The sequence below is a fragment of the Pseudopodoces humilis genome, chromosome 1 (assembly GCF_049639895.1).
Source record: "Pseudopodoces humilis isolate 2021_Gansu_Grassland_sample_001 chromosome 1, ASM4963989v1, whole genome shotgun sequence".
In the NCBI taxonomy this organism is placed as follows: Eukaryota; Metazoa; Chordata; class Aves; order Passeriformes; family Paridae; genus Pseudopodoces; species Pseudopodoces humilis.
The window spans coordinates 108,247,302-108,273,412 of NC_142200.1; the positions used below are offsets into that span (position 1 = coordinate 108,247,302).

At 43.4% G+C, this 26,111-nt stretch overlaps 2 protein-coding genes across 2 annotated transcripts in view; both read right to left on the bottom strand.

Annotated features, from left to right (window-relative positions):
• Nucleotides 1–7,299, bottom strand: part of FYCO1 (FYVE and coiled-coil domain autophagy adaptor 1) — a 46,621-nt gene extending 39,322 nt beyond the window's left edge. Inside the window, exon 1 of the mRNA XM_005519018.3 lies at nucleotides 7,232–7,299. The gene's annotated coding sequence lies outside the window, so the exon portion shown is untranslated. The remainder of the gene's footprint in view (nucleotides 1–7,231) is intronic.
• Nucleotides 7,300–11,628: 4,329 nt separating this feature from the next.
• Nucleotides 11,629–14,952, bottom strand: XCR1 (X-C motif chemokine receptor 1). Its single transcript, XM_005519016.3, has one exon. It carries the CDS (start codon nucleotides 14,901–14,903, stop codon nucleotides 13,899–13,901), a length of 1,005 nt encoding a protein of 334 aa, XP_005519073.1. The 5' UTR covers nucleotides 14,904–14,952; the 3' UTR covers nucleotides 11,629–13,898.
• Between the last annotated feature and the right edge of the window lie 11,159 nt (nucleotides 14,953–26,111).

The following is a 26,111-nucleotide window of genomic DNA, read 5'->3' on the forward strand; positions in this document are numbered from 1 at the left end:
CAAGAGGCATACCAGGAAAAGTGACCAGGCCAACTGCAGGCATCTACCAGGAGCCTAGGAGAGTAGGAAGTTGGGAACTGAGCCTTTATTTTGCAATAACCAGCAGGGAGTGGGACACTGGGCATCCTATGGCAGCCAGGCACAGCATAGGACCTTGTCAAGTGCTAACTCCCAGCAGGGTGCACAAGCAGACATCCACTGGAAGAGGACTAAGGCAGTTCAGAGTCTCCCCAGCCCCATTAGCACTGCTTAAATCACTGTGTATGCCCAGAAGCCACAAATAAATGACTACTGGTGCACAACAGCTAAGTGGCACAGTGCTAGAGAAGGCTCTGTGCTCCCAATGGGTTGATCTTGCTGTGCCAAAGCAGCCCAAAATACACATCTTTATTCCAGTTTGGATCTCCTAGGTAGAATGTGAGAACCCTGAAAAGAAACCACAAATCAGCTGGAAGCATGAAGCTGCACAGCCCACTCTTCTGCTTATTCCCTGTCACCTCTTTTCTCAGTACCCGGAGCAAGGTCTCACAGCTTCCCCTCTCCTTGCATCAGCTCCCACAGACGAGACATGCATTTATCCCCTTCTCTTCCCAGAGGGGATCTTTTGACCTGGGCTATGGCATAGGGCAAATGTGCTGAAACTTCTACTTGCCTTCTCCTCTACAAAATGGGGAGAAAGGTTCTTCTCCCTCCATGGTCCTTCCAGAGGTGTACTTAGAAAACAGTCCATCCCACAGAAAGGTGCAGGGCTCTCACTTCCTGTGGCAAAGAAAGCTGATTATGTATCTTAACTGGTTTCCTATGGTTTCAAAATAGGAAAAGGTTCTGTGAACACCTGATCTAGTCCTTCCTGATCACAGAATATTTTGCCCAGAATTCTTTAGCTCCTCCAGAATTCCCTGATTCTCCAGCATTTCCTATCCTACTATGCTCACCTGTAAATATTTGCTTTGTGAAAACAGCATGATACATTCCTCAGGCACGAATCACCTGCTGTGGGTCGAGAGCTTTTTAGATGATGCATTGTTACCTCTTATACAACAGCACTGGACTAAGGCTGATGGCATTAACTTGCCCAGAACTGCTGAGCTGCAGTGACACCAGTGCAGCTATGCTAAAGACCTGGCACAGAGAAGGCAAGACAGGGCATGCCACCAGTCCCTCCTCGCACTCCTGGGACATGCCTGCTGATCTCTGAAGGTGGTTCCTGCCTTCCCTGCTGGCATAAGTGCTAGTGTGGGGGTGGCAATCTTCTTTACAGAGGAGAATATCCTGGAGATTAAAGAAAGAAGCAGAAAGGAAATAGCCCACATACAGGAAAAGGAAAGATTTACCTGAAGGGGAGTGAGACACATATAAAACAGGCAACAAAGTATAATGACTTTAATTAAACTGGTTAGTGAAGTAGCTACAATGACCTACATTTAATCTGTTTCTATAAAATTTATCTTAATTTTCTACATCATGTCTGCATCTTCAGCAGAGAGCTTTTTATTTTATTTTTTTTTTTATTAACTGGGTCAATTTTAGCTAACCTTGACAGAAGGTAGCCATCTTCAAAATATTACACTTCTCCATGTGCAATGAAAACAGGAAGCATGCCCATGAGCAGAGTGTCTCTGCATTGTTAAAAAATGCAGTAAGACCTCCATTATAGCCTGGTATCAGAGAATCCACTCCCTACCCAAGTGCATTCTCAGCGGAGCTCCTGCTGTAATTCAGATAAACAGTAAATCAGATTTGCAAAAAATTTTCATTGGAAACCAAGATCCACTACTTTCTACTGCTTACAGAAGTATTTCTTGTTAATATGATTACTCTGGTCGAGTCATTCCAAACAAGAGAACTTTATCACATGGCCCCAGAGGGTATCACAAGATCTTTAACTATCTGGTGCCCACAGTCCTATGCCTTTTCTAACATTCTATATGAAACAAAACAGGCAAGCGAGTATACTGAGACAAATCCTATGTTTGTGAGTCACAACTTTAACTGCATTATTCCTTTGCATAGCGTGAACATGGTATGTTTTATAAAAGCAGATACTGACTGATAACTGCAAGGCACACTGTGGGGGAAACAGCCCCAAACAACCTACCTGGTCATCCAGTTGGCTACAAGACACACTGACAAAAGACACTGAATGCGAACCAAAGACAAAGGAAGAACAGGGAAAAGAAAGTCCCTAACTCTTAGAACTGTAACAGCACTGATTTAGTTAAATAATTTCATTCCAGTAATTGTCTGAAAAAAATACTTTGTACTTTGTTGTTGCAGCAAACATAGAGCCCCAGTGAAACTCACGGCAGCTGTGCTGCAGCTTTTCTCAGTTTGTATCATGCAGGCACATACAGCTGCACATCCATAAAGCTGAAGAACTATTTTCTGGAATTAAGGGTCTGAGGTATAAAAAAGACAGCATGATTCTTCTTTTTACAAGGCAACTCAACTCTGTGCTTTAACACTACATACAAAGGTACGTGATTGATAAAAACATACACTGGACTACATTAAATATGAGGATTAAAAGCAAAAGGCAGGCACAGCCTGAAAGACAGCTACGATTTCCATTCCGGTAAGTGAAATTTTCTTTTTAAATTAATCATTCCCCCTCATTTTCTATACCAACAAACCTTCACATTTCAGTGACAAAAACATGGTTTGGAAATATAAACAACTAGCAATAAAAGGCATCTCGCAGAAAACACATGTCCAGAAAAACAAATTCTCAGAGTACCATAATGTAGCAAAGAGAGTAACTAGATGAAGTGCATAAAAACATTCACATTTCGCAAATGCTTGGCAGAGAAGGAGTATATTTATAGTTAAGGACTCCTTACAGTAAAGCCTTTTTGTGAGAAGGCTCGTATGCTCTCAGAATATTTGCATTTTACAGCATAAGAACACAAACTAATGACATTAATAAAATACTGCTTGTACCCTTAACCTGACAAAAGAGACTGACACAAAAGAATCAGTAAAGTTTTAAAAGTTTTTTTGCACAGTCTTCCCTATTCTATGGACAATTGACCTATATTCCACCCCTATTCCTTGTATTTGCAAATTTTCTTTTTAGAAAATGCTCAAAACCAGGCAACAGACAAGAGTACACAGTGGCACGATAAGAACTCCATGAGACAGAGTTAATTTTTAACCTTAAATGGGCAAAGTTGGCACCCTAACAATTTTTTTTTTAATGCTGCACCTACCAAATTGGATCTCCTCTCTAACACCTGGCTTGAAACCTTTTTAAACCATACACTGTATTTTGCCAAACAGGACAGCTGCGTCAGACCAGGGACACAGATCCCTGACATAGAGAATAGTGTTTTGTTTCTGATATTCCTCCACATCAATAACTGTTGAACAACATGAACTCAAATGACCACTTTCTGCAAACAACACTACAGGGATGAGCTAGTGCATATCTCACAAAGACAACCTTTCTCAGCCCTATCTCATGATGACAGAATTTCCCTGTTTGAGGAAGCAGTCAGTTTACAAAGAGAAGAGCTCTCTTCTGATAACAGGAATTTCACAAGTATCACTTTTAACAAACTTGTCTGCCATTTTCTCTTAGGACATGCCAGACCTCACCCCATGTCAGGGATGCTATACCTTGTTTACTAACACCTATCAATTAACCCAACCATAACTCTCCCAGAGACTTGCTTCTCCACAGCTGCTCCCATCCTATGTCACTCCCCCTGGGAGAAGGTACCCCTGCTGTCTCAATGCCTGTATGGTGAGCTGAAAAGACAGAATTCATTCAAAAGTGAAAAGGTTTTTCCCCCCCTCAATGCTCTCCTTCTCCTAAACATTTCTCCTTGTGTTCTTCCCTGCCACAAAATCTGCTCTTTCTCTCTACAACTCATACAACTATTTAAACGTCTCACACATTCTTCAAGCCAGGCGCAAGACACTCAGGTGCTACTCTGAGGAGCACCACATAGACACCTACAGAAACAGAAACACCAGACAACTTCCAGCTGAAGAGAAGCATTTGGCAATTCATGACACTCAACTTTCTCATCATACCAGCTTGGAGACTTCAAAAAATCTCATATTTTTCACGTCTCCAAAATTGGTCTCTGAGCCTTGTTAACTTCCTCAGCAAGCTTGGCCTGACTAAAGCATCTCAGCCACGTCTGAGACTTGAGATATTTAAAAGCAACAACCATTACACTCTGGCTTTAAATGGTACTTTTCCCTAGCAGCACTTTTTACCTCTGTATCTACCGCTGCACACTGTCCCTCCAAGCTGAGGTTTCAGGAGTACTTGAAAAGGCTTCCTCCAGCTAATAGTTTTGGGAAGTCTGGCAGATGAGTGTTGAGTCTTGCCCACCTGTAGCACCTCATGTGTCCTCCCTCCAGCCAGCAGCTCCTCTGAATAACTCCTGGCCTATATGCAGTTCCCAGTGAAATATCAACATCCAGCACTGAAAATTACAGGTTTTGACCACACATATGTAGACTAAATAGAGGGCGAGGCAAGCAAAAACCACACTGAGACAACCCAAACTGACAGGCCATTGAGTGAGTCATGCTGCCCAGAGTCAACAGAAAAAATTCTTGTTTTCCTTCCTCTGTAGCCAGAAGCATGGAGTATTTCCTCTCTCCCTCTTTTCCTGTGAGTTTTCCAGTCAAGGTCACCATTTTTTGGGGGGAAGGGGAAATTTCAGAGTTACAAACCCTAAAGATTTAAAAGCATTTGGAGGAGAGGCCTGTATGAGACTGTCATGCTGAGTGACTGGGAGGAGACACGCTCACAGATGACACAGATTTGGTATGAGCCCAGTTATTTGGGATATCCTGATCCAACCAGTTCACTTTCGAAACCTATCATGGCTTGTAGCAGTAGCAAGACCTTTCCTGTCTTCATCCTTTCTCCCGGCAGGACTCCTTCAGGAGTTAACTGTTTGTAAATATCTGCTGAGGTCACTATACCGCCAACCAACACAGAATCCCAACATGGGTAAAAGTATTAAACCAAAGGAAGAGCATAACTGTGCTTGCACTGAAATGCAGGCACTTTTCATAAAATGTTCTGTACTTTCTACCAGTGTTACAACCTGTAAAACCACCTTCAGACTACATCTGGGCAAAGGATTTTAAATTATTACTATTACAGAATTTTTTGGACACAAACAGCCACCTCTCCACGGACAAAATGGAACTACTACATCAAAATATGAACTAGACTAGATACAAGCTGTTAAAGTGCCCTTGCATTGGCAAAACTAAATGAATAAACACATAGTAATGCAAATAAATAAATGAAGATATTAAAATGATAATGTGTAACAATAAAAACACCTAGGGCTTTTCTAGTTTCCTTAAATTTAATAATCTAAAAAACATGTAAAGAATAGTAGAAGAATTTGGTGTTTACCGGACAAATAAGCAATTGTTAATTTTTAAATGTGATCAATTAAGAACAACAAATAATCTGGGTTAAAAAAAAAATTCAGCACTACTTTTCTTTGGGTCTACTGCATAATTTCTGCAATTTTACAAACTACATCTTGCGTAGTTTTCTCTCCCTAGTTGTTTCTTTAGGTCTTGATCACCCACCAAACAAGTCTTTGAGGAACCTAGCCTCCAGGATATTAGGACAAATTCCTATTCCTTTTATGTAACCCTCTAGCAGTGGAGAGACTGCAAACATAATACACTCTTTCACTGTTATCAATTGGTGTCCATAAGAGACTCCTTTATGCACGAAAATCAGGCTCCATAACTAACAGGTTCTTGAGAAGTAGTAGTGAAACCATGTTTACAACAAATGCTGTCTAACATATATATATTATAGATATATATATATAAATATAGTACAACAAGCAGGGCAAAATTGACTATCACTTGTTTTGCACCACAGTATTTTAAGATACAACTTTTTAACTGCAGCACAGTCTCCTAAATGTGAATGTTGGGTAACACTATTTGGAACGAGTAGAACACTTTTTAAACTCCAGCACTCCCACGAGAATCATTGGAAGACTCCAAGAAACTGCCTTGAACACCATAAAATGTGGAAAACATAAAACACACTACTGCATGGCAGTATGAGAGAACACAATGCCATGTTACTGACAAGACAGAGGACATGTTTTACCCTGAAAGTTTCATCCCAGTTTGCCTTCATGAGCATACAAAGTCAGAACTGGATAAAATCATCCACTTTCACTCTTCAGCATTAAACAGACAAAGGCCTGGTACTTCTCCCTCTGCTCCAACTTGAAATTTAAAACTTGAAGCTTGGTTTCAAGTGACATGCAGAACCAGGAGAGCGAAGTCTACAGCTGACCGACTCTGTGTGCCAAACCAACCTTGCAAAAATCAGCAGCAGGCTGTATGCAGTGACCCGGACAGAAAACAGGGCCGTGTGCTCGGGCAGCTGCAGCAGTAAGGGATTCACCAGCTTCCCGAACACGGCACAGCCCCTCCAAAGCCCGACTCACCACCACAGCACCTCTGCCCGACTGGAATCCAGTGTCAAAGGCGGCAGACAACCATTTCACTAAAACCCTGGGTTTTTTCCTTCTCCTTGCTTACTCTGGATTACCAGGATCAACATAAGCCGGAGGAGGAGGGCCGGCTGCAAACTCGGCATCGGCTCTGGAGACAGCCCCAGCCTCATGTGCCAGCAAAACTCTCTCCCTATCCATCAGCCGGAGATTTGCCGACACAAGGGCAAAGTGGGATTAGGGCCGCGGCAAACATTTGCCTGTCAGCACTTTACTGTCAGCGGGGTGAGGGCACGGACACGGGTTTTGTTTGGTTTCCAGCAGGGTGACTCCGCTCCCCCTGGAGCTGCAGGACAGAAAACGGAGGGCAGTGCTGATGTCGGCCGAAAGTCAGTGCTTACCAGGGGACATGATGACACTTTAGGGGACCTAGGTCTAGATGGTGGCCCTGAGGGACAGGGACCCCCCGTTCGAGGGGGCTCCCAGGACATGACAGCCAGCACCCAGCCCACCCCGGGCTGGTGTGCCCCTGCCATACCCGCGTTCACCCCGCCGATGACCGGACCCGAACACCCCCTAAGGCGCCCGTCAACTCTCTCCTCGCCGGGGCTCCTCCCCTCGAAGCCGAGCTCGGCGAGGCAACAAGTGGAAGCCGCTGAAGTTACTTCCCCCTCACCCCGACAGCTCCCTCCGCCCGCCGCCGCCTCCCCGCCCCCGGCCCCGCCGCGCTCCCTCGGGGCTGTGCGGGAGGGCTCGCTCAGTACCTGCGCCGCCGCCGCCACCGCCGCCGCCATGTCGCGCAGAGGCGGCTGGGGGTGAGGCTCCGGCGCTCCCCGCCCGACTACAACTCCCGTGAGGCCGCGCAGGGCTGCCCCACACCCGGGGCGGTGTCTGGCCGCAGCGCCGGGGTGACCGGAGGTGGCGGGGACAGAGCGCCGCGGGGAAACCTGAGGGGTTTGAAGCGGCTTTGGGGGGAAAATCGCCGCTTTCGGCTACAGCTACAGCGTTTGGCCGGTTTCCTTTCGGGGAGGGTGGTGTTTCTGGTGCCCTCACGCATGGTCGCTTCTTACAGAATCACGGAGTTGTTAGGGTTGGACTGGACTCTGGAGACGCCGACCCAATCCCTCGTAGAAAGGCAGTCACCTGGAGCAGGTGACACAGGAACGCGTCCAGGTGGGTTTGGAATGTCTCCGGAGGGGGAGACTCCACGGCCTCCCTGGGTAGCCTGTTCAGTGCTCTGCCTCCCTCAGTGTGAAGTTCTTCCTCACGCTGGGGTGAAACTTCCCTGTGTTTTGGCTTATGGGTATTATCCTTGGCCTGTTGCTGGCCACCACTGGAAAAAAAAAAACCAAAACAACTTAATACATTTTTGTCTTGTGTTTTAATCTTTAGTATAGTACTGACTGTTTGCTTATTCTACATGGGAGTTTTCTTTTTTATTTTTTTTCTCTTTTCCTCCTCATTTGCACATCAGTTCATCAAGCTCTTTGCACAGACAACTGAGGCAAATGTGAAAGTCAGGCATGATAAATCTGATATGCAGCGGATTTCCCCTCTCTGCTCTTGCCACTTGAAAGAAAATTCTCATCCTCATCCCTAAACTGAACAAATGAGAGGACATAGTCTCAAAGTGTGCCAGGGGAGGTTTAGGTTGGGCATTAGGAGCAGTTTCTTCACAGAAGGGGTGATTAGACACTGGAGTGGGCTGTCCAAGGAGGTGGTGGAGTCACCATCCCTGGAGGTGTTAAAGGAAAGACTGGACGTGGCACTCAGTGCCATGGTCTGGTTGACATGGTGGTGTTTGTTTGGTCATGGATTGGACTCTGTCTCAGAGGTCTTTTTTAACCTAATTAATTCTGTGACTCTGTGAGACATATGGAGAGATTAGTATGTCCACATAAAGTAAGAGACTGGGAGAAAGCAGGAGTGAAACTGGAACAAGAGGTTGCTTCCTGAGACGGGGTGTGGGGTGTTAGAGGGGCACAGGGTTCCTAACACTTCTGGCACCAGGCTCCTTCTACAAGCAGGCTGTTTCCTCTTTTCAGTTTTTATCCCTCCCATAATGCATATAATTCTCTAAAAGGACATTTCTTTCCCAGTGCCTGAAAAAGACTATGCTTGTTTTGCACATGAGGTGCAAACTTGAAAAACTTCCTTTGCTTTTTTTCCCACATTGCTGTGGTAAATAAACGATTTTAAATTAAACTTGTGGGCAAGCAGTTTGTCATCAGTCCTCGCCACAATGCTTGTGACTTTGTTAGTGTCATAAACATCAGCTTAAGATGAAGATCAAAGCATCAAATTTTCAAGAGTCTTGAGGAAATATATGTAGTACATGGTCACTGGCATGTATCATCCTTCACACATAAGAATGACTAAGTGACCTTAAGTTTTGGTGATTAATCTTCATCTAATGTATGTTTTTTTACTAGCTCAAAAGCATTTAAGTGCCCTCAGAAATGCAGGTTATAGGGCTACACATGTTGCAGGCACATGACTTGTGAAATGCTGTGGGATGTCTTACAGTGTTTGGAAGCCACCTTCAGGCTTACTTTTCTTGGCACGCTTTGCTGAATCATGCAGCAGTGCCAGGAGCATCTGCTGAAAATGAGTGTTTGTTTTCCATTGATCTCTAGGCAACCGTGTGTCTTCCAAAAGTAATCTCAGGGTCATCAGACACAAATAAGGATAAATCAAATCCCATGTAATTTCACTGCACTGGATTATATTTTACGAATTTTTAAAAAGTCTGTGTGGAATTCTACTTTTCACTAAAAAATAATCAATTAGAATGGATTGTTCTTCTTTTTAATGAGGTAGTAACAAGCTACTCTCAGAAATATTTAATTATTGATGTTAATTATTGAATTATTGCCTGTTTATGTACACATCAATTTCTTCAAAGAAAAAACATGCTGTTTCCAACTAGGTCCACAGCTGATCAACACTTCCTTAAAATTTTCCATATTTCCTCATTTCTTAGTGATAGAAGATGTTAGAGATCTTTCCTTTTTGGAAGCTGCACTAGAAAAGAAACCAAACACATTGTCTGCTCCATGCATTTTGCTTTCCTATGTTTACTTTGATAAAATGCATTGATTAACTTCTTCATAAGACATGATGGCCTAGATGGGAATTATTTTCAATTTTACTAGCCAGAAAAGGCACTGTCAGTCATCCCACCAAAAGGAAAGCCTTTGCTGGGAAAAGTCTTTTCACTGTGTATTGGAGGTAGCCAACTCAATCAACTAAAACAACAAAATTGCTGATTAGTGGTCTCCTGTGCATAGAAGATGAGTCTTTCATGATGGTCTCCAAGTATGTGTCCATAGAATGTGTCCCTTCCATCTGTCTGATGTTATTGTTATATGTGCTACATGTTTTCTTTAAATTTTTTTGCAAGAGTTAATTGATGTTATGTAATGACTGGAAGGGCTTTGTTTCTGCTGGCACTTGAGGTGTTTTATGAGGGTAGCTAACTCCCAGTTTCCCTGGTCACCCTCAGTGGATTAACATACCATTGTAGCTAGACTGAACAACAGCCTGCTGTTCATCATCAGAAACCTTCTGTGACTGTGGGGAGAAAGCTTTGGAAGCACTTTTTGCATTTGTTTGCATTCTGTTTTGAATAGGTGGACAAATAATTGTCAGTAGTTATAAAGCTGGGAGTAGGCAACATAAAAAGAACCAGCAAAGCTCTGGAAAACATCTAGAAGCAAATACGGCATTTTAGACAAAGTAGCTGAGGAGCTTGGAAGGATATTCTGCTCAATATCAGGCCATCTTCTGAGACTGTCTGCTACCAGAGCACATCAGATTTAGGAGCTATCACTAATCAGAACTGGCTGCATTTCACTCCTGTGTGGACAAAATAGGTATCAAGAATTTTATCTGGTTTGGTGCTGGTTCAGCTGCACCAGGAATGATGTGGGAGAGCCAAGGCACAGACTCTGGACTGTGGAGTTTAAATGAAACATCTATACATCTATGTGGGTGGCACAGGGATAATGAACATGTTCTGCTTCTCTTTGTTGGAATAAGGCGGAATTGTTTGGAGGAATGAAACAAACTAATATGTTTTGGTTTTGTTATCTGAGCAGTTCCTGAATATGGAGAGCACTCCACTCCTCACACTTCTCTTTGTCCTTCTCAGTGTTTTGCTTCACTAGATGAGCAAGGGCATTTTCAGTTGCAGAGTAACCATAAGGAAAAGATAAAATAGAATTTTATTTATGATTTCAATAAACTCAGCCTTTCAAAACATTGAGAATATGAAGGTATCCTAACTCTCAGTGAAAACCCTTCTGGCAGTAAAGAAGTACAGGCTGTGCTTTGCTGAAATTGCACGCATTTATGAGTCTAATCTTTTCTGATTATAATCAGAAGCAAAATTATCATTGATTTTAGTGGAAAAAGGGTGCTTCCTTAAACATGTCCTTAGAGGTCAGCTTTGGCAGAAATGATCCTGGATTTCAAGTGGACAAAAAGTTGAACACAACACAGGCATATGCCCTTGCAGCAGTGAGGACTAGCTTTTTATGGGCCTGTGCAGCCATCAGGCTGAGGGAAACCTTTATTCCACTATTCTCATGGTCACATCTGCAGTAGAATATCTAGGTTTGGGGCCAACAGTGTAAGAAAGAGATGTTGACTGACTGAAGTCAGCCCTATGGAGGCTCACCAAGATGGACAGGGAGTTGGAGCACATGACATGTAAGGACACTAAATTGGCTGGGATATGTTTAGCCCCAGGAAAAAACAAGGTTTACGGGAGATCTGATGGCTCTTTTCCATTCTTCAGTGTGAAGACACAGAGAAGGCAAGGGAAAAGCAACATCACCAGGTTGCAGCAAAAGAAATTTTGTTTGTATAGAAGCAAGAACATCAACCATAAGATTTATTAAGCATTGCAACAAGGAGCCAGAGGAGCTATAGAGTCCCTGTTCTTGCAGATTATCAGTTTGACCAGATAAAACCCTGAGTGACCTTGTCTGACCAGGAAGATAAAACTTCTGTGAGCAGCATGGAGCAGTGGATCACCTTCAGAAGTCTCTTCCGTGCTAAATTAACCTATGAAAATTCACAATTACTTCTTCAATTAAAAATACCTTAATAGGTGGTTATCAGAGGCTGAGAACAATAGTCACAGGGTAGAATTCCATTGAATTTCTGAATGTTTATTAGTACTACTTCATTATATCAGGAGGCAGCATATCTACATTCTGAGTTACTTTCATTATGGCAGCAATTACAGTTATTACAGTTGGGTAAGATAAAGAATTATTTTTACATACTCAGATACACTAACAAAATATGCTGAAATTACAATCAGATTTAAATAATTTGCTAAAAACTGGGCAGAGCAGGATCATTTATCATTTCAGTATTTGTCCTTCTATTATAACTCTCAACTTTGTTTTAGACAGATGTAAAATATATGAACAGTAAAGATTTCACAGTCATGTGGCTCTAGGACAACGAGTTGAATGACAGCTTGTTGAAAGGACGCACCTGTGACTCATGGTCACAGTATTTTCCTCTTGTGGAGATTTGCTGGTACCAGTGAAGTTGTCATGGTTTACCAGAATAGAAGAAATTGGACCAATTTGTTCAATAAGTTATCTTCAATAAGTTATCTCTTCAATAATTGACAGTACTCAAACTCTCAAACCCAGCTCAAACTCTTTTGAAGCCACATTCATTTCAAATATTTGTTGTCAGGAAGCAATAGCCAAAGGCTGGTCTCCACCACAGCCAGAAAAAATTACAACTTCCATCTTTCCATGGTTTGTCTGAACACAAGTGAATTGGAACCCTGTAGGATTTATGAGTCCCTTCTTTAATTTTTCACATTTTAGACAGTAGCCGTGTTAAGTGAGATACCAGGACCGATCTGTTCAGAAAGGTGCATCTGATGATAAGGGACAGGATACGAACACTTCGTTTTGGCAACTAAACTGAAGCACAAACTAGAAACCATGGGCAAGCCCTAGGAAGACTGTATGGGTCTATGTCATATATGTTCACCCCATTCTTACGCTTTTCCTTAGGTATTCTAGCTTCTGAGTATAATCAGAAAGAGGATATTGTATTATGGGCCTGAGTTTCTGCATTTTGTAAACTACACAGCAGCTGTGAAGAATCTGTTGTCTGCTCCAGATAATCTTTAGAGATCAAATGAAATAGTGTGGAAATAGCATAGACATTTTAAGACAGATGCCTGAAAAGCCAAATTGTTGCTTAGAACTGTTGCTAAACTATTGCTTAATGCCACTGCAAAACTACCTTGGCTTTCTATATAAATGCTGGAAAATTAAATATTCTTCTTTCCAGGGATTTTGTCATTCAGCTACACTGGAATATGCACTATATGTTACACTGCCTGGGGTAAAAAATACTTACTGAGCTAGAATGAAGATGGATATCAGTTTATCTTAAAAAAACCCCAAGAAAACCCCAAAAGAACCAAAAACCCAGACATCAATTTTACAAATAAAACAAGCCATTTTTTTCCTACTATTTAAAAAGCCATTTGTTCTTGCACTATAACTTTTCTATAAGCTTAAGTGTTCTCAGGACTGTGGCAAAGGGAGAAAAGACGGGAAAGAGCAATTAGAGGCAAATATATTCCTGCTCTGTTCAAGAGATGAGCTGTTGATCTGCTGCAATCGTCTGAAATGATATTCAAAGCCTGGAAGAATCCTGTGGCAAAGAGCAGTAACAGAAGAGAAACTATTATCCTAGTGGAGTATCTGTTTAACAACTTGTGTTCCTTCTAAGGCTCTACCAAACTTTCAATTTCAGACCCCAAAAACTACTTTTACACAGAGTTAGTTTTATATATATTTATCTGTCAAAAGGTAGAAGAACATTTGCCCTGAGAATTTCAGAAAGTCAGAGGTCTTGTAGCTATTGTCAGGACAGTTAATCCAGAGACATCGCCCCCCACAAAAAAGGACCAATGAGTACACTGATAAACAGTGAAAAACATTAAAATTTACAAAGATACCTAGGTGTCCATTGCTATATACAATCCATGCAATATGTAAGTGTCCATTGCAATAGACAAGTATTTTAAGTCAGGTAACAAAGAGATATGCAACAACTTTTACATTAAAACCTGATGTTTTAATACCCAAATAAAAAAAGCTATTTTTGTTTCTTTTCAAAAGAGTATAAATGAGAGAAAATCCATCTCACTGTGCAAAAAATTGTGAACTTAAGACTTTCAGGCAAGTGAAGTAATTTCTTGGCATTCTCATCTCTTCATCCCACTGCAAATACATTTTTCTATTTTCTATACACAACATGTTTGCGAAGAGTAAATTTGTGTGTCTTTCTGAGGGAAGCACCTCTAAGAATTAGAGGCTGTCCATGACATGCAAAATCTGAAAGTTTATTCAGGATTAGTCCTAATAATTAGGTCTTGCTTCAGTAGACAGATGTCCCTTCATGCTGGAACTTGCCTTCATAGCAGGTCATGGGGCTGGAGGTTTGACCATTGCTGCAGTGTAAACACAGACTGCATAACTGTGCCAAATGCCTCTTGAACTTGACTCCAACAAATACATAGAGCACAGGGTTGAGGCAGCAGTGGGAGAAAGCAATTTTACGGCTGATGTGAAAGGCAAGGTTGGAGTCTTTCACATACTGACAGGTAGGTGGTGGAAAAGTAGTCAGAAAGCTGAGGATGTTGTAGGGTGCCCAGCACAGGAAAAAAGCCACCACAATAATGAGGATGAGTTTGACAGTTCTGTACTTTCTGCGAGATCTTGCTCTAAGCAGGATTATGAGTATCTTGAAGTAACAGAATACAATGACTCCAAAGGAAAGCAGGAAGAGTACATTTCTCACATAAATGTCCACCTTTTTCCAATTCCCGTCAGCATAATCACAGAACCTCCGCTCTTCCAAGCCTTCTTGCACTGTGGTGTGAATCACCTCAGGAACCACAATTAATGTGCTAACAGTCCAAACAGCCAAGGACACCAGGACACCACAGCATTGCGTCTGGGATCTCAGACTTGAAAGGGGGTTCACTACAAACAAGTATCTCAGGACAGTCATGAGAGTCAAAAAGAAAACACCGCTGTAGTAGCCAATGGAGAAAATAGCATTTGATGCTTTGCAAAGGAACTCACCAAAAATCCATCCAAAGGACTGGTCCACTACCCAAAAAGGCAGCATGCAGGAGAAGACTAAATCAGAGACACAGAGATTCATGATGAAGATGTTTGTTAAAGATGTAAGGTTTTCATATTTCAGTAGGATCCATAACACCAAAGTGTTTCCTAGCAGACTGAGCAAAAATACCAGAATGTAGAGGACAGCAGTGAGATAGATGTTAAATGTGAAATAGTCTCCCATTTCACAGACGTTGCTTTCATGAGGGTATTCATATGAGTAATTATAATCTAAATAATATTCTTCTTCCATTTGTCTGTGCAAATCTTGTGCTGTTCTCCAGCAGCTACTTCAAAGAACTGCAACAAATCTTTAGTGAAAATCAACTCAGTAACTAGACTCCCGCTGTGGAGGCTCCTGTTTTAAGACAGAAAAAGCAGCAGTGAAACTAGTAATTTTTCCTGGCTTGGGGAGACAAAAGACTCATTTCTTCTTATGACTAGAACACGTACAGGTAGATACCAAAGACTTACTGCAAAGCACACAAATCTTAAATACTTAACAAGTCAGAAACTCAGATGTTTCTGAACCAAAATGTTCGGTGACTACTGTCAATTAATTACTAAGTTTCTACTATATGAATGCGCATTGGGTTTTTTTTGCTATAAATATCTCCGGTGCCAAGACTTTCCAATATGCTACCATTTTTTCAGTTTTCTGGAATGGTACCCAACTCCTAAGCACTTCTCTGTATAGATGATTCTTTGTCACCAAAGTTCAGCACCGCATAAACCCAAAAAGCTGAGCAGTACCAGTAGCAACAACTGTAAGCACTATGAGCAGGAAAAGCCAGGTTTGTTACAGATTTTTGTCTTGAGGTTTGTTGATATCTAAACATCTCAAAGCTGTAGCAGAAGCATCATCATGCTGGGTGTTCTGTGCACCTCTCTGGCCTGATGATTTTCAGGGATGCAATGGGAGCACAGATCACATCACAGTCCTTTTCTGGGAGTGCTGCCTGTCTGTCTATATGCAGGCAGGAATTTAATCCCAGGTGGATGGTGAGTTGAAACTGGCCAACAGGATCAAAAGTTAGTGGGACTGGGAATATGGCATACAATCAGGTCACAATGGCCTAATTTCTTTATGAAATTAACCTTAAAAATAGGTGCAAAAAAAATCAGTAATGCCTCTGACTAGTGGTTTAAAGTCTAAATTAACTTTATCCTAGAAGAAGACTTATCTGCAATACCATGTTTGGATCCTGTTTTGACTGAAGCTAGTGAGAGATCTGCCAATGAGTTCCTTCAAAGTAGCACAGTTGCAAGAAAGAAGTCCCACAGCTCAGGCCAAAACTGTGCTAGTGACGTTTTCCTTTTTTAATTAGTGAAGGCAGAATCTGCCTGCTGCAGCTAGACAAAGACAAGCTGTCTTTGGAGGACAGGAGAGCTATGTCTACACCAAGAAAGCATGTCAGGGAGCACTTCTGGCTGCCAGAATTTAATGCCATCTGTGGGGATAGGTGGTCCAGGTAAGCCAGAACATGGCACAGGTAGGACAGGACAGGGTCCATCTATCCAGTGGGTTGTGATCAGTGAGTTTTGGAGGCAATGGATGTGTAGGATTCAGTACTGTGACAGCAAGTGGCCCTGGAACATTTACCACCACTTTCTAGAAATATGGAAATAACTGGAAATATGTTTGTGGCCCTCAGTTTGTACAACGTTGCAGTTTTCAGGTATGCAGGGTAAGTCCTTGCAAAGGCAGTCATCCTTTCTGGTTTTACATGATACTACAGACAACACTTAAGCAATGAATAGTTTAGATTGAGGTCCTAACCATCATTGTGTCCTGTTTCAGCTCAGGCTGGGGTATGCTGCTCCCTAGCAGCTGTCCTAAGGGAGCAGAGAAGCCTCTTTGTGAATGATCAAGGTTCTCCAGGGATGAGAGGACAGCACTAACCACTGTCTTCACCATTCACCATTTAGTCTTTCCTTTTGTGCTGACCATACAGTGACAGCAAGCCCCAGGGCAGGTCTGCCCACAATCCAGGAGCTACACAGCCAGCAAGTCTGCTCCTGATCTCTGCCACAATTGCTGCTGGCCCCTGACACAAGAACCTTCTCACAAACACCTCAGCCCTGATGACTGCCTCTGCCTGGGAAGTATTTTGACTTGCACATGTCCTGTCCCTCATCTCATGCTGTTCTGCTCTTCATACCCCTGCTGCAGGATAGGCAGTGGTTAGAGAGCAGGTATCTGCTGGGGAGCTTTGCTCACCCTCCTGCTTGCTGTCAGGGCTGAGCAATACTTGAAAGGCAGAAAGCATCATTTTGCAAAGGTGTTTTGAGATTATGTCAGATAACAGGTAAGTGCCAAAATAAAAAAGTATACCAACACATCTGTTTTCTTCACAGTTAAGATAATAGGAGATGGTAAATAGTTTCTGCAGTCCAAACAGTCTCTATTTTTCTCCATCTTCCCCAAGGACACTGATGCTGAGTGTGCAGACACTTGATTCATGCTGGCAGATAGCTGTGATTGGAAACCCTGTTGGTAACTCTTGCTATTTCCGTCTCCAGATTTCCATATAACTTGGCATCCTACCCACCTGACTCAAAAAGCTGTGTCTTGCACTTTGGCAGGAGCCAGAGGAATGCTTGGTTACATGGGGACAGGTATCCTCTCTCTGATTTTGTGTCCGGCATTTCCAGAGAACACAGGAAAATGCTTCTGTGAGGTAGCTTGTTCCTGGTTGATTTTTTAATGCTTCCAAGTTAGTTCTTAGATAATGCCACGTTTCACAAAACAAATTCATTCAACATATGCTATCTTACCTGGTGCAGGCTCCATGGAATTGCAGATGGAGGCTCCAGTCTACAAAGCATCAGACCTTGTGGATGGTTGATGAGGATTATATGCTCTGATATTATGTTTCTACCAGCTGAGAAGCCCCACATGAGATCAGTGATGGTAAGGAGAACCTTGCAGGAACCTAAGGCACTTAGATCTGTTCCTTTGCACCTCAAAACTCCTTAAATCAAAACCTATCTTTTTGTTCTACTGTATTTTATCTCCCCCCTTTCAATTCTACAAGTAAGAAAAGCTGTGTATGGATTTTCAGTTAAGATATATGCAAAGGAGATAAAAAATGATGTGATTGAATCGACAGGTGAAAAATGTGTCAGTATCACACAAGAAATATAAATCATGCAACTGTTTTCAATGTAAATATAATGGTACAAGTGACAGCAGAAGTTGGTTGAAAGATGGAAATTACCTTAATTTCAGTTGCCAGGACAAATAGGAAAAACACATCATACAGTTCTAGCCCTCCTGAGGAGCACTGAGCAAGGCATTCAACATTCATTTCACTCTTGTCCAGAAAAACTGCTTCTCCAGAAGCCTTCATTTTCTAGCAGGGCTGTGCTTTGTCTTGGAGCATCATATTTAAAAAAGGATTCTAATACAGAAATGAAGAAACGATACTTCTAGGGACCTCCCATTCAATTTTCTTTTTCTCTGAAAATTCAGTTAGACTTCTGTCAGCTGAAGGTACATATTGCTCATCAGTTTATTTCATTTTCAAACTGAACATTTGAAAGAGCAGCTAGGAGGAGTTGTCTGCTCACTTTGCAGTCAGTGGAGGGAGAGAGAGGCACTGGCAGGAGTCACATCAGCCCCCAGTCTGTGCTCTACCAGTCTCCTCCCCAGACAGAGGCAGCAGAGACAGCCCCCTTTAAGAAGATTCCTGGCATTTACATAGACAAGCTGAGGTTAATCTCATCTTATTTGGAAAAGACAAGGAGGTTGCAATAGAGAGAAGCCCCCTACCATAAGGCATGCACTGATGACATTTTTTATTCACTTTATTTGAAAAGCCTCTGGGCTTCACAGCTTGTTCTCCACATTTCTTAGGGAAAAAAAATTAGATGTTTTTGCAGGCTGGTTTACACAGGCAACAAACATTGACACATAAAATAAATTTCTGTTCCCCTAAACTAAATTTATCTGGTAGCTGCTTCCTTAGCCAATCTCTTGTTCCAGATCGAGATAGGAAGAAAAAAACCCAAATGTGACCTTTTCTGGCAGGAAGATGCTTTAGTTTTTCAAACAGGTTTATGGAGCTGCCATTTAATCTAAGGAAACTAAAAAACAATAAATAAAATTTCTCCTTCCCTAACTATGACTGGTATCTGTCTTGGAGCACAGCCTCGGAGTCACACGTAGGAGATGGACAGGAAAGTCCTGGGAGTCATGACAGGCAGGTAGACTTGGTTCAAAGCACAAGTGTACTCTGGAGAGTGTGGTCTGTGCTGGTGGATGAACTTTTTGTCTACCTTAGGGGAAATTTCTACATGGTAACAAACTCTTCCAGGACATGGCTAAAGCAAAAGGTCAAGATAAAGTGAAAAGTCAATAGGAATTCCCTTGTCCAATTCAGTTTTGCAAAGCCTAAAGAAGCCTAGCTCATCAAGGAATCTCTTACCCTATTTTTAAAGCAAAACTTTCTGTTGGGTTGGGATCATTTTCTGAGACCAGTGCTTCCACTCATGCCCCATGGGTTTCACAAGGCAGGTAAAACACTCACAGTCAGCCCAGAATCTTGGTGGCCTCCTGTTTCCCCTAACCTCTACATCTCAGTCCTTGCCATCAGCCCTGTGATAACCACAATCTATGGAAGCAGAAACATCCCAGGTGAAGAGTCTGGAACCCACCCCAAAACACACATTTGAGTTCAAATTTCCATCTTAAGTTAGCAGCCCCTGGCTTGTACAAGAGCACCCTTTGCTGGGTTAAGAACTGTCTGGATGGCCAGGCCCAGAGAGTCATGGTGAGTGGTGCCACATCCAGCCACCAGTGCTGTCCCCAGAGTATCTGTTTTGGACTGAGTCCTGTTTAATATCTTTATTGATGACCTGGGTGAGGGGACTCAGTCTACCACTAGCAAATTTGCAGTTTTATTGTGCTAAGGCTGGTCAGAAAGGACATGGTGCTGGCAGCTGGGCAGCAGCTGTCCAACAGAGCACAGGCAGGAGCAGCCTTGGCCAAAGAGGTTTGTGTGGAAGTGGAGGTGGTTGGTATCCTGCCTGTGGTTTTCTGCAACAGGCTTTGTGCCAGCAGGATTGCAGCTCTGGGTGTTCTCTATTTTCCCCTAGGGCAAGGAGAAATCCAGCCCCTTAACTTGGTGGGATGGTGCAAAGGAGAGCATTGTTCCCTGCTTGCAGCCAGGCAGGATTTGGCCATGGTTCTCCTGGTAGTTCATGCAGGGATGGGGTAAGTAAGCAAATCTGCAGGATGATAAGAAGTAGTCCTTTCAGTAATAACTGGCTGTGAGGAAACAGAAAAAAGGAGCTTTCTGGGATTTTTTGAGTAGAGAAATTATCCATTTGTTTCTACAGTGTAGACAAGTGAGAGTTTAAATGCATTTCTTGCAAGCAAAGAGCTTGCATTGATCTCTGTGTCTGACATGTAATTCTGATTTTTCTTAATAGCAGCACTCCTGACAGGCCCCGAACACCAGCCCATTTCTCTTTGCCAGACAGCAGTGACATGGTATACTCCTTTCCCATCTGCTCCATAGAGAACATAAATGCTCCATTATTTGGCCATGAAAAAGAGCATCATTTTGTTTCTTAGTAGCTGGGTTTCTTGGCAGTTGAAACCAAGCAAAACCACTTCTTATTTTTCCTGCTAAAGCAGAACATATCTGCAGGTTTCTGCTGCCAACAAAATGTTGACCCCTCCCCATCTCTGTGTGCAGATGTACACATATCCTCCTGACAATATACTGGACAATGGGGCTGTCCTTGAGAGATCTCACCAGCCACTACACTATATTTAAATAGCAAGCTTAGAGCTGAACAAGGAGTCTGGTAAGTAAAATGTGTGTAAAGAAGCTGACTATTCCCTCACATGTTCTTATAGACAAAAAACAAAGACAAATATTAAGACAAAGGAGCACATCACAGTTCTGGGGGAAATAGCCTTGTGTTTCTCTAAAGCTTAGCAAACTTCAAGCCTCCACATAAAGTTCATGAACTCATTTTTATGGCTCAGAGACAACATGAAGAATAGGGTTTTATTTTTCTACAAAATTCCATCCTACTGGTGTATTTAAGCTATACCACAATTTTTATTGTTTTTCCCAAGAGGATTATAAGCCATATGTCCAAAGAATTTGTGTACTGCATTTTGGATGGGATTTCCAGTGTTCCTGCTGGGCCCATTGCTGCAGGAATGATTCTGAAACAGGTGGAAATTATCCTGACAGCCACTGATGTGACCAGTATGTACAAGGGGATGCTGCTCTGCTCCTGAGGCTCCTAACTGCAGGCCTGGGATGTGGCCTGGGGAGAGATGATGGGGGAGCAGCCTCAGCGTCTGTGTGTGCAGGCAGAGGGAGGCAGAGGGAGGCAGAGGGAGATGGATTAGCAGTGCCACTTCAAGGAGCCCAGCTTTGTCACAGAGTCTGTTCTCATCCCTGGCAGTGCAGGCACAATCTGGTTTTATTGACTATTAAATGGGCTACCTTGTATCCGACCATTCCCACTCATGAAGTCATTCTGATGCTGAAGTCCCAGAAACTTGCAAGGCTTTAGCCAAAGGGAGAAAGAAGGGAAAGAGAGAAAATCCTACCCACTGAGCTATGTTTGCACAAAGTGAAGGGCTGGGTGTAATGTAAGGAGGCAAACAACATAGAATCATAAAATGTTAGGGGGTTGGAAGGGACCTTAAAGATCATCTAGTCCCAACCCTCCTGCCTTGGGCAGGGACACCTCCCACTAGACCAGGTTGCTCAATGCCCCATCCAACCTGTCTGAACACTGTCAGGGTTGGGGCATCCACAGCCTCCCTGGGTAACCTGTGCCAGTGTCTCACCCTCTCAGAGTAAAAAACTTCTTCCCAATATCTAAACTAAATTTCCCCTCTTTCAATTTGTCCCCATTACTCCCTGTCCTATCACTGCAGTTCCTGATGAAGTGTCCCTCTCTGGCTTCCCTGTAGGCCCCCTCCAGATACTGGAAGGTTGCTAGGAGGTCTCCACACAATCTTTACTTCTCCAGGCTGAACACCCCCAACACTCTCAGCCTGACTTCATAGGGAGGGTGCTCCAGTCCCCCTATCAATTTTGTGGCCTCATCTGGACTTTTTCCAACACTTCCATGTCCTTCTTTTGTCAGGGATACCAGAACTGTACTCAGCACTCCAGGTGGGGACTCACAAGAGCAGAGTAGAGGGACAGAATCACCTTTCTTGACCTGCTGGACATGCTCCTTTTGATGCAGCCCAGGATTCGTTTGGCTTTCTGGGCTGTGAGTACACTGTTGGCTCATGTTGAGTTTTTCATCAATCATCACAGAACTGTACATGTCACTGCTGTCGTCTCACCATTTTCTAACCAGTTTTGTTTTGCTTTCCCTTTGTCACATCTGTTATGCTTTGCAGAACATCAGAGAGTTTGAATTTGCCTTATTCACCCCACCTGCACTCACTGGCATCAGCTACTCCTTACCCTGATTCTGGATGGCTCCTTGGCACCCAGACCCAGCTGGGTAGTACCCTGTGTGCCTCCACCACTCCCAATGGGCTGCCCTGGCCAGGCACGCTCCCCCCAGTGTGGAACTCAGCTGAGGCAGCCTTTTCATGTGGATGCCAAAGCAAGACTGAAGAACAAAGGGCTGCAGCCAGGTGAACATATGAAGTACCTCTGTGTCCTCCTCTTCACTGGCTGTATGATGGTCTCTCTGCTGGTGTGAATTGCTACCTGCTCTCTTGAATGGACATGCTACAGCTCTCATGAAGACTAAAACCTGACTTACGAGCAGCCTCCTGTGCCCAGAGGGATAATGTGCCTCGACATGAGGCAAGTCACGGTATGGCATTTGCCTATGACCAGGACAAATTTGTTGGCTGCTCTGTTGTCCCTGCCTTTTCTCAGAGTGGCAGCTGCTCTGTGTTCTGACAGAGGTTTGGATGAGGCAATCTTTGGCACAGATCTCTTGGCACTGCAGACCTGAAGTGCTGCCACTGCCTGGAGGCACAGCACATATGAGCACACCTCACTGCTGTTCTACCGCCCCCTCTGCTGCCACCCGTCGGAATTGGCTTCCAAAATTGCCGTTCTGCACTGCAGCCTGTGGAGAGGGTGATGCTAGAAAACCAGATAAAACAATAAAGGAACAAAAAAACCCCTCTTTGAACCCCAGGTTCAAAAGAAACTGTTCTGTTCACCACTGACCACTTATTTCCTGTGAGTTTTGGAGAAGATTGTATACAGATTGCATATATATAGTATATATATGTTCTTTTTGCCCCTGGTGGCCATCTGCTTCTGGAGAGAACCAAAGGCTGGGGCTGTTCTTTGGGTTAAACTTGGAGTAAAAGAAAAGAGGGGCAGGATGCAGGGTGGTCAGGACCACAACAGCTTTAAAAAAAAAAATAAATTGTAAGGGAGAAGCAAAAGATTGCAAAGGAGAATGGCCTGAGGCTTTATTGGATTGATAACTTGATGGCATCTCAAATGGTGGTCAGGAAGTAGCTCAGTGAGGGGGTGGCTCAGTCAGACACTGGGAAAACAGAACTGACTGAGGGAAACCAAGGTTTTCATAATTAAAATTAGGTTTTCTTCAGAAGGCAGAGTTGGAGGAATTTCCTTGTGCAAGGACATTTCAGGAGCACAGCCAGTTTCCCAACACTTTGTCTGATGAGTCAAAGCAAAATAAATCATATTTGATAAAACAGCACCAAAACATAGCACATTCAGAGCACTGTTTACGTTAACAGTGAGGCAATAAATAGCTTGCACCAGAAACAATTGACCACAACCAAGAACATTCCTGTCCTGTTTTAGTCACTACTTCCCCAAACCCCAGCACTTCCTCCTGGTGTGCCATGCCTGCTCACAGGCTAGAGGCACAGCCCAGGCACAGTGCATCTCTTCAAATATCTTCACCCAGAATAACTGCAACAGCAAGGATTTCTCATGCTAATCCTGCAGTGACTGCAGTTCAGACAGCCCTGGACTGCATTTGGTCTGTGCCACCAGGTGAAACCCATCTCCTGGCAGAGTCAGTGCATGCTTTCCTCTCAATAGGCTTTTCGGGGAAATCCTTTCATTTGGCTACCCCTGTAAGTGCACCTGTTCCTTTCAAAGGTTTGGGCTGGAATACCACTGGCTGAAACATTCAGTCTGAGCCCAGAAATTCTTAAGATCCTTCTAGACCTGGCTTGGTCTCACACTCCCACATCTTTTTCTCTAGCATTTTGCTCATTTGTTTATATTGAAGATTCACTGTTGTTACAAGAGGAATCTCAAAGCGCTTTACCACTTTGCAGAAGACATCTGCACATTCGCATCTGCCACACCGTGTTGCTTGTACACACATATTTCAGCACCAAAGTACGAGCAAGCAGGTGGCCTGCAGCAGCAAGCCCACCCAGATAAGGGGCTCCTTAGCAGAAAGTCAGCTGTAGCCCACATTCCCCAGCAGGGGGTAACATCAGGGGCTCCGTGTGTCAAGCATTGGTGAACCGAGACAAAATCTTAATGTTCCAGTTCCTGAGTCATTTCATAATATCTCTGGCCATCTGTCCTTTGGCAAGGTCTTGTGGTAAGTGCAGGGAGGGAAAACAATACTTTATGCAACAAGGGTTGGCATGACCTTCCCAAAACTTCCCCAGCTCCTAGACTGCACTACACTTACACCAAGATAGCTCCAGCCACACAGGCCACCTGTCCTGCTCAATCCATGTGGCAGAGGCATATTCTTCTGCTTTAGTAATATTATGCTCAAACCACATTAAATAGCCACTATTGTGTCTCTCAAAGAATATCAAATTTGTGAGCTGGGAATTGTGGCCAGCTCCTTCCCAAAAATTAAAGGGCAAAAACTCCAAAGACAAGAAGGTGAAGGCAGTAATGCAAATAGGAGCCGTTAACATGAGTCTCCAGGCCCACATAAAGGTGAAATAATTTAGAAAAATGGTCTCCTTGGACCCTTTCCCTTTTCAAATTATTCCTTACTTAAGACAGATTTTAAATACATTTGTGGATGATAAGGAAATTCAGGCTAGTTAATCATGGATGACATAAAGGATCCATTCAGGACATAGAATTAACAAACACGTTTCCTTCTTCAAGACTGGGATGTGATCCCACCTATCCCCTCCCAATCCAAGAAGCAGCCCCATGGTGTCTCAGCGCCAGGGAGCACAAGGCTTTGCTTTCAAGTTCTCCTGCAAAGGCTTTAAGACTCAGAGACAAAACTCCTGAATTCTGCTGCATATTTTAGCCACCAACCCAAGTGACCAGAGCTACTTTTGTACATGTCAGTACCTCTTCTCCAGCAGCTGAGCTGACTGAGATGCAAAGAGCAAACCTTCAGCCCTGATTTTCCAGCAGGTATTTGGGGGGCTGTGCAGTGCAGTGGAATCAAGCATGCATTTGGAAAACCACCTGGTGTGCCTGCTGAGGCTGCTCCTTCACTGGGCAAGAGGCAGCGAGCACAAAGGATGTGGGCAATGCAAAGCACTTGGTCCTGGGGCTCTGCAGCAGCCTGATGGTCTTGGAAGGTATAGCCAAAGCCCTGTGCAGTCATGGCTGTGTGAAATGCAGCAAGCAGACTTTGTGAACTGCTCCTGAGCTTCGTGTCTGTTCTTGTGTAACTCTGCCCTAACTGGGGTCAGGACCCTGCACCACCAAACTCCCTGTTCAGCTCTGCATGCCAGAGATCACTGGAAGTGTAGACCCCAGCTCTAAATGTGCATTCCTGTCTCAACCAAAATTGAAACTTGCATTATTTCAGAGTAATGTCTGTTTTTTGTTCCTTTTTGTCACAAACTACCTCTTCTTTTCCTGAAAAAAAAAATAAAAATGCAATTCTCCCTGACTTTGGAATTTCCCACAGCACCAAAAAGCCCAACTTCTGCTGAGCCCTACACAAGATGCTGCCACCCATGGTGTATAAAACTGTCAGTAAAACTCTGTGGTTGATGTGAGCAGAGTGAGGTTTGCAGAAGGAGGTTTTTAAGGACCAGACATGACACAGAAAGAAAAGCTAAGATGCTTGGAGAGCTTGTGTGCTGGTAGAGGAGCCTCAGTGAGTCCTTCCCTTTCAGGTTTTCTTCTATGATTGAGATATCAAGTATCTCAGCTTCATCCACACCATTGTGGCTTTTCCCACCAGTATCTCTTGTTCCAGCAGAAGATACAACCTGTTGCTGCAGGTAAAGTCTCCCTGACTTAGATATTAGGAAGAAATTCTTCACTTTGGTCTAGTGGGATGTGTCCCTGTCCATGGCAGGGGAATTGGAGCTAGATGGTGTTTTCACCTCAAACCATTCTCTAATTCTATGACTTCAGGTATAAACACAGTTCCTAAAGCACATGCACATTGTGGGAGGCACCCTAAAATACAGAATGATTATTGGGATATTAGCTTTGGTAGCCGTCCTGCTCAGCAGCAGCCCACCCTGCTCATGCCTTTCAGCAGCAGCACTGCACTTCTCAATCCAGGT